Source organism: Sinocyclocheilus rhinocerous, unplaced genomic scaffold (assembly GCF_001515625.1).
Source record: "Sinocyclocheilus rhinocerous isolate Xijiao unplaced genomic scaffold, SAMN03320098_v1.1 scaffold345, whole genome shotgun sequence".
Taxonomy (NCBI): Eukaryota; Metazoa; Chordata; class Actinopteri; order Cypriniformes; family Cyprinidae; genus Sinocyclocheilus; species Sinocyclocheilus rhinocerous.
The window spans coordinates 99,334-108,581 of NW_015630020.1; the positions used below are offsets into that span (position 1 = coordinate 99,334).

The 9,248-nt window shown below is 38.1% G+C and overlaps 2 protein-coding genes across 2 annotated transcripts in view; one reads left to right on the plus strand and one right to left on the minus strand.

Annotated features, from left to right (window-relative positions):
• The window catches only part of dnph1 (2'-deoxynucleoside 5'-phosphate N-hydrolase 1), a 3,865-nt gene extending 3,117 nt beyond the window's left edge, over nucleotides 1–748 (plus strand). The window contains exons 3-4 of the mRNA XM_016551613.1: nucleotides 200–310; nucleotides 426–748. Of these exons, the coding sequence (XP_016407099.1) occupies nucleotides 200–310; nucleotides 426–544 (230 nt within the window). The 3' untranslated portion in view covers nucleotides 545–748. The remainder of the gene's footprint in view (nucleotides 1–199; nucleotides 311–425) is intronic.
• A 1,630-nt stretch (nucleotides 749–2,378) lies between these two features.
• Nucleotides 2,379–8,428, minus strand: LOC107739479 (delta-like 2 homolog (Drosophila)). Its single transcript, XM_016551607.1, has 4 exons — nucleotides 8,279–8,428; nucleotides 7,968–8,098; nucleotides 6,627–6,771; nucleotides 2,379–3,177 (listed from the first exon to the last, which is right to left on the minus strand). Exons 1-4 carry the CDS (start codon nucleotides 8,398–8,400, stop codon nucleotides 2,784–2,786), a joined length of 792 nt encoding a protein of 263 aa, XP_016407093.1. The 5' UTR covers nucleotides 8,401–8,428; the 3' UTR covers nucleotides 2,379–2,783.
• Between the last annotated feature and the right edge of the window lie 820 nt (nucleotides 8,429–9,248).

Consider the following 9,248-nt stretch of genomic DNA (forward strand, 5'->3'; position numbering starts at 1 on the left):
TTTTTTTTTACTTTAAACCGCATAAACATTGCATTACACCAAATACACAAAATTATGTTCTTTTTAGCAACATCAAATGACCCCTTTAAACCTTTTATCATTAACCATGTTCTCTGCTGCTCTTGACTGTCTTAGTTCTGTTGTATCGGGCTCTGTCACATTCTCAGTGATTCAGTGCGGTTTTCTCTCTCTGTCTCAGTGATAGTAGCTGAGGTGACACAGCCGTCTTTAGGAGTCGGTTATGAGCTCGGCCGAGCTGTGGCACTCAACAAAAGGGTTTTCTGTCTCTTCAGACCTTCTTCTGGAAAAGGTATTAAGACTTTCTCCCACATCAAATGTGACCCTGGTTTTGACAGGTTTTATGAGATTCACCCAGATGTTTAGATAGATATCCACAAAGATATTTTTCATTTCCCACCCTCCAGTGCTGTCTGCCATGATCAGAGGAGCATCCACAAACTCGCTCTTCCAAGTCCAGGACTACACCGAGGATGAAGTCGAGAGTATCTTGGAGAAATATTTTGATACTATCGCCAAGAATTGATGAGCACATTTCAGCAAATCATAACAGATAAGCGCCACTTCTATATGCTTCTCCTCTCATTTTAGAAAGTCAGTAGGACTGTCTTCCATTGGTGGGCATTTTATATTACATTTTCAGTGAAAATGTAAATTAAGCGGTGTATTGTTACTTACATGTGAATAAATCTTTTTCAGCTAAACATTGGTGTTACACTGGGTAATATACTGTAAATAAATGACGGTGCATAAATATCACACTGTGGGGAGTATCCAGAGAAAGGGTTGAGATCCACATACTGTCATTGTTTTGAATTGTCCACCAGAGGTCACTTGATGTCTTTTTACTAAAGCATTCAAAGTGCCCAGATAAAGTAGGTTAATTAAATTCACAAGTTCACAATTTCAGAATGTCACAATACAAAGCAAATAGTATTTTTTATTTTTTTCCGGCTCAAAAATGTGTCAGTCAGGCATTATGGCACTGTTTATGTCATGCATTATGTGATAGTCAGATTCAGGGATAAAAGGGATGTAGTGTGTTGCATAAAAACGTTAATTTAATCATGACAACTGCAATACAAAGACATTGTTTTAGTTCATGGCTGAGTGATTTAGACACGGAGGTCGGCTATTACACAGTTAAAAACTTTAATACACACAGATCTGTATAAAAATACACATTACAATAAAAAACAAATATACATTTCACCAATAAATTACATAAATAAATTATATTTACACTTAAGAATACTGTTGTTAATGTATCACAAAAATCATCCCATGAAATTCATATTACTATACTGCTTAAAAGACCATCAATATAATGTTAAAGGGAACATTACATTGTCATTTAAAAAAACGTTCATAAAGCAAATACTCAAAGAATAAAACTTACTTGGCATATACTCACTCACATTGAAATATTTTACAGTTTGAACACTTGGCGAAAATGGCTACACATAAACCTGAAATTAAAAGCGCTTTTAGTAATATGGCTTGATTATATACATACAGTACTAATGTAACACACGATGGAAGTTTTGATATATTTGGGTGGTTCAGTGCTTCCCTTTATTTTACATGCAGCCCATTAGTGCTACTGTTTACTCTGAGTACAGACATCATATCAACAAATACAGTGGCTCTCCGGCAGTGTGTACCTTGAAGTCAATATGAAACAGCATCTGCAACCCACCTTACCTTCATAATGTGACATACTGTATTCCCAGGTGATACAGTATATTAAAATGAGAAAAAGGGTAAGGTGTGATTAAATTGTATTCATTTTTAACTGACTGGATATTGAAAAGTGCTCTCCAAATGAAAATTAAGAAAGCCCTGAAGCCCTAAGAAAGTATTTCCTCAAATAATTCTCTTTATTTATTTATTTAATTTATATTTTTGTAAAACCTTACACTCCCCATTAGGAGAGACCCCATTAGTTAACAATAGTTAATGCATTTACTAAAAGTTACTATCAATGAGAAATACATTATTTACATTATTATTTATTAATCTTAGTTGTTAGTATATAGTTCAGGTTAGCTTAGGCCTATTAAATAATATTAACAGATACTTTTGAATTTAATTACTAATGTTGAAATGAACATTAATAAATGCTTTTGAAGAATTTTTCATTGTTAGTCCATGTTATCTGTCCTTACTGTAATGTTAACTTTTTTCAGTGTAAAAAAAATTTGGCACCTGGTGGCCAAGATTGCATGATTACTGTTAGCTAGAAAGCATTTGTCTCATATGCTGCCTTTGAGGAAAAAAGGTTAAAGGCCAAAATAAAATACCAGAAAAAAATGTTTTAATTTCATATAAAAACAATTTTTTTTTTAATTGGGGGAGGAAATAGATTCAGGAAGGCATTAAGACACTCTTTATTTTTTCCAGCAGAAATATTGCTTGGTGAGAGCAAAATGTTTTTCAGAGGCAGAGTAAGTACAATTTTGATGAAATATTACACAGACAAGCATCTCTTATCTTTAGAAAAAATTTCCAAGACCAGGTACGAGCATTATTGATTTCATGTTGACTCTAACTGACCTAATGTTCCCTCGGCACTACATGCCTCACTTGTGGCATCTTTAATAAAATAACACGACTAATTGGTTCTTTATTTCTGTGTAATCGCTCTGGATAATGACCACCTGCTTTCAGCGACCAACTCTCAGATTCAGGAATACCGTCTTTATCTTTTAAGAGGTCAGAAGTGGCCTTTTACTTCAACAAGAGCAGCTGCATGATCTCTGCGGCTAAATGATGTCGGTGTTCAGCCTCTTCTTCTCGAGCTCAGTTGGAGCCGGAGACTGGAGGAAGCTGATCTTGCATTCCTGTTGCATGGGCACAGGGTTTGTCCGGCATCGGTGGAATGGGCGATGGTGAACGGGGGCCCGTCTGCACTGACAGCGAGCCGATCGGTCCTGGCAATGTCCGCGCAGGACCAGACCAGCTGTTAGCACCACCACGGCCAAAGTCATGCCCCCCAACACCAGCAGGATGATGAGCTGCAGCTCTGACAGCCCTTCCGCCCCATGCTGAGTTACCACTGAGATTTTGAACGAGCGTCTTTCATCCCCACTAGGAGTGGTCCCGTGGGAGCGATTGACTGGGGCGGGTTTGCTCAGCGTAACTCTGTCTCCTTCGCCCCTCCAAAAACTCATCAACAAACACCAATGACTTGTACATACACTATATGGACAAGGCACTTCCAAAACTGGCAACAAAGATGGAAACAATTCATGCATTTACAAATTGTATTTCCATCTCTGTTGCAACAGTTTTGGAAGCGTTTAAAATGATTGTACCCATATGTACAAGTCATTGGTGTTTGTTGATGAGTTTTTGGCTCAAGGTCTGCATTTAAAGTCACACCAGAGGTGTTCAACTGGGATTAGGACTTGGTTTTCTGCAGACCAGTCAAGTTCTTCCACACTGACTGATGCCCGGTTCAGACTACACTATTTTAGCCCGATTTTGCCACTATTTGCTTGACGTAGGATGTCGTGGGGATTCGTAAACGACAATGGGCGTCGGGACGCAAGATTCCATCGTTTAAGCTTGTGTAGTGTGTCATAGTGGACGACAACCGATTCCGCGTCTGCGATGCTTCACGACAGAAAGACTAGCATGTTTAATTTTTTTCCCGTCGTCCACGACGAGTTCTGTGACATTGGTGACGTTGACCAATAGCAGCACAGAAGCTCTTTCATACACAGGTTTCAAACATAGTGAAACAAAATAATTATGAGATGGAGGAAAGGTTCGTGGAGCTGTGGCAACAGTACTCCTGCCTGTATGATGTGTCATCGAGGGACTACCACGACAGAACAAAGAAAGAAAAATGCTGGCGAACTATAGCGGAAGCGCTTCAGCAATGTTTACACTCTTGTTTTCGGAAGTCAGTCGCTAGTTCCGCCTTCTCGATTACATCACGCGCGTCGTTAAAGACGGCACGCGATGAATGGTTGGGAAGCAACGTGTAGTCTGACATGTTTCTTGTCCACGACAAGATTTTAGGAGTCAAAATCGTGTAATCTGACACACTGACTATCGTGACCGACAAAAATATCGTGTAGTCTGAACCCGGCATAAGTCGATCATTTCTTTTTGAGCCTTGCCTTATACACAGAGGCTTTGTCATGTTAGAATAGAAAAGGGTCCTGTCTAAACTGTTGCTATAAAATAAAAGCACACAATTCCCTAGAATATCATTATATGCTTAAACATTAAGATTTGTACTCATGGAAATTACTAAAGTAGTCAAACTTGTTCATTAGAAGGGGGTGTCCTAATACTTTTGGCAATATAGTGTATCTGACACCCACAAACTACAAGATTTTAGGCCTGATTTATCTTGTCGACGGTTAATGGAGATGACAACAAAAGCTATGTGTGACTTATCAAAGACGTTTGAGAATTTGGGAGAGGTGTCCAAGCTAAGCGATGTTAAGCAGGTTAAATATGCGATCCAAGTCCTGTAGTGTGAAATTTGTTTTGACTGTAACTGACATAAGTGATGACAGACGGTTCAGACAACTTTGAAAGTTGTGTAGTGAATGCGCTGGGTTTTATATGTGAAGTGTGTGATTTCTGGACCACTATTGTCACCAAATTGCAAAAAAAAAAAAAAAAGCTTTCTGAGAACCGATTTTTATTCACAGCCAGTTCCATTTAAAAAATTTAAATTCAAAACCGATTGGATGAAGCACCACATTAAAAGACTACTATTCAACAGTGGTACTACAACATAACAGCAACCCAAGTGTAGTCCAGTTCCTGAAAGAATAGCACTTGTGAGCCAGTTTTTTTTTTTTTTGTGATTTAATAAAACATTCGTTGTGTTTCTTGTGCATGTGTGTGGAGCTCCTGTGTTCTTGCATGCTATTAAATGGAGTCTACTACACTATCATTTGCATCAAAACTGAAGTATACTTTGGACTCGTAACAAGAGTATTCAGGTTAATGAACAAATGAACCTTCCTTTGCAGGCAGCACCATTATCATGAGTTCAATTCCCAGGCAGTCCATGAGTTGATTGATTGTATATCTTGAATGCAATGTAAAGCCCAAAATATACTTAGGTTTTTATGCGTACACTAGGGTGTGCATGCAGTGAGTATGACACAAATTTCATCATCAGCATAGTATACACACACTGTACGCATAAAAGTCCCGTTTTTCTAATTATTCATACTCCGTATGCTCAGCATGCACATGCACCTTGATTTTTTTTTATTCCACTAATTAGTTGGTGCCCCTGGTGGCGACTTTGGCTGAAGAGATGGAACAATATCAAACTTTTGGAGGCTGTGACGACAAAATACTTTTTTTGTGACTAGGTTATAACAGTTGTCTGCAACTAAAGAGGTACCAAAACTAGTATAGAGATGAAACTTTGTAGTGCTTATATTGCAACCGCCTGTGTTTGGGAACGTTATCAAAAGGAGTATACTTTCAAATGCTATGCATTCGGATAAGCATATACATCAGAACTGAAGTATCTTTGGACTTAAGTCCCTGCTGCCAAATACATAATACAAATATAAATTATGAGGCATTTTTAGTAAATGAAAAGCACTGAATCAATAGGAGTGGTTACTAAATTAAAAAGACTCCCTGACCTACAAATTATTGCTAATATGCCTATGTAAACACCATCTGAAAGAACTGTATTACATGTCTTTGCCTTAAATGTATTTTTATATCTTTTCAGTTGAAATCTGAACATCATTTGGCAATAGACTGCTGGGTGATGTAAATGCAATATCTTTTCTCTAAATATTTCTTCCTCAAAAGTAAAAAAAAAAGTCTTAATGGAACTATTAAGGACTCAGAATTGGAACCACAATGGTTAAAATCCTTATGTTTTCCTGTTCTATTGCCATTGGTTGGACACACAGAAAGTTCTGCCCTAATGTAATGCCATTGGCTGAGCCGGTGTTGAGCAGGTCAAAACTCTCAAGCAAACCGTTCTTCCAACGAGTCACAAGATTTACATTTTGAGGGGAACCAGCCATGTGAATGGCTTATTTACTGTATCTGCGTATTAAACTTTTGACATGTGAAAAACACATCCCCATTACATCATTCATGTTAACAGGCTAAACCATATACTGTAATATTTCAAGTAATAATTTGTCATCTCTAAAACTGTGCTGCAACTGGTCCAGTCCTGCAGCATCGTTTCCCTGGAAACGTTTGTTTTGGTCTTCATGGGAAGAACAGCGGGGGCCGAGCTGCAGCGTGTCAGTATTAGCAGTCTCTTACAGGGCCAGTAATGAGCCCATTGAATTACATGATTGCACTCTGGAGGCTGCAAATTGACCAGGCTGTTGTGCTGCCTGTGCCAGTGCGTCTGGGCTTGTGTGCTAATAGATTAAGCTTAACAAAATGTTTACTTAAAGAGGTTAAATCATGAACAAACCACTATTCACTGATCTTACATAAAACAGTTCATTGTAACTGTAATCAGAAAGTCCTACTAAAAATGTCTCGCTCTGTTCTTCCGCAGCTTTGTGATGTTAGGCAGGTGAGTACATTTGAACACACAAAACATGCATTTACATTACAAACGAAAGGGGGAAAAAAACACTTACTTGGTCTTTTGGCAAGGCCCTGTTTTCAGTTCACAGTCCCGCCCATGAAAGCCTTCAGGACATAAGCAGCTATAATCCCCAGAGTCATTCAAGACACAAGTAGCCCCATTCTGACACGGCTGCTCTCTGGAGCACACGTAAATATCTGCGGACACAAGTCCGCGCTGTTATGTCAATCTATTAAAGCGTTTGCTACTTAAGGTCATGAATAATCTAAAACTTAAATAAAACAATAAAACCTGAAATAAAATAAGTTTAAGAACCAATTGCAACTGAAATGAAAAAATTATGATACTATATATTTCTATTTAAATATAATTAAATTGTTAAACAGAAATAGGAAAACTAATAAAAAACAAAATGACTTAATAATACAAAAATAACCAACCCATGCTTAATGTAAATACGTGACTCCGGCTACATATCGGAAAAATGTACCTTTCCATAAATTTCACTGCAGTTTCCAGGTGAAATGAACACTAGTGGCAGTAAAACACCAACAACTTTTATTCCTTTTTCACACAAATTATAATTACAGGGAAAAGGATCAATGAATAACATAATACTTTGCGATTACCTCGAAACACGTTTCCCAGTGCGTTGTGTAAACAAATACATTTGAATGTTTGTGTCACATAATCAGCTCCATAAGTATAAACTCTAAAAAAAAAAAAAAAATGCTGGGTTGTTTCAACCCAACCTTGGGTCAAATATGGACTAACCCAACCTTTGGGTTAAAAATTTAATTAAAAAATGTAACCCAACAGCTGGGATAGTCCATATCTGACACAAAGTTGGGTTGAAACAATTAACCCAGCATTTTTTAGAGTGGTTTTCTGACATAGTAAACTTGCTCGGTAGCACATAGGTACAAGTTCTGTGAAAAATGAATCACGACACTCCACAAAAGAGCTCGTAGTCTTGCATAAGGAAGCTAAAATGGCATGGTTGCTTAAACAAATGGATTTTTACTGCATCTCACATTTGCTTTTGTTAACTCTATCGTTGGGAAACATGCTACAAGCAACGCAATATCATCCCGGCATGTTTTTTCACTCTGCTGTTTAATAATCCCACATCTGCAATGGAGAAAAAAATGATATAGCTTATAGCCTTTTGTAGACGTGTCATCTGAAAAGTGCAGCAAAATGTACCCAGACAAAACATATTTCAGATTTTGCAGAAATGTTGCGTATTCCCAAAGAGCCTTGGTTGCAACTAGCCTTTTTCATGCCCCTGTCATTTATTTCTTGGATATATGTTTAAATGCATGGAAATCATATTGGATTTCTTTTATCAGAATAATCAGTGCTGTCAGGTTAATCTACAAAAATGAATCACCTTTATCACAGAATCGGCCCGCCCACCCGTCCATGCATGTGCACTGCCAGGGCTGATGGCAGGTGCCATGGACACATCCGGGCATTCGCACACAGTCTTCACACCGCGGTCCACCCCATCCCGGATCACACCTGCTACACGGAGGCTAGAGTTAACCCTACATGCCATGTTCATTGTATTGTTAATCTGTTTACAGTTTTCTTCTGCAATAGTAGTGAGCGGGAACAGGCTTGCACAGGTCAGATATACTTCAACAACATGACGCCTGAGAGCCACACAAGCCCATATTTCACTCTCATGAACCCACTCACCTGCAGTCACCGGTTTCAGCACACTTTCCAAGGCCCAGCTCACACGTGCAGTTACTGGCCGAGGGTGTTGGAGATGTTTCTACTGAGGAAAATAAAACTGAAGAGAAGAGTACATTTAACATAGAGTTTGGTATATATTTGTCTTATTTTATTAGCTTTTGTTAGGTATCCTGTTGTTATTTTTTTCTTGTCTTTGACCATTATAGAGTTCAGAAGTTACTGCATAACAGCAATCCTCAATGATAATTCCTCTTCGAATTAAGTAAACAAGTCCATCAGATCACATAACGAGCTCTAGCTTGTCTGTGAGAGTTTGTCACTTGTAGAAGGCATGTGCGATCAGTGTCACTTTTCAACAGCTTATGTAGCATGTCGAGTGTGGTCAACAACAGCTAGCGCATACTAAGATGCACATACGCGTTGATCTTGCCTGAAGGGAAGCTAATTTATTGTGACAAACTTTCAGTGAGAGACAATCAGGGGAAGACAAACTATGTTATTTAATTAGTTATCTTAAAGGGATAGTTCACCCAAAAATGAAAAATTTGCCATCATTTACTCACCCTCATGTTGTTCCAAACCTGCATGAGTTTCTTTCATCTGTTGAACACAAAAGAAGATAATTTGTTGTAAAAATGTTTCAGGGAGCCATTGACTGGGAGTCAATGGCTACCAGAAACCGTTTGGTTACCAAGATTCTTCAAATTATCTTTTTGTGCTCAGCAGAAGAAAGAAACTCACACAGGTTTGGAAAAACATGAGGGTGAGTAAATGACGGCAAATTTTTCGGTGAACTGTCCCTTTCATTTTCATTTGCTTTACTATCAGTACTCCATCTTGGTCAGTCTGACAGGGTGAAAATGTAAAGTACATTATTGCAGATTAATATAAAGTAATTTTAACAGTAATACAGTAAAACATTCATGTTAATCTAATTACATTCATTATTGAGAGTAATGAGTACAAATGC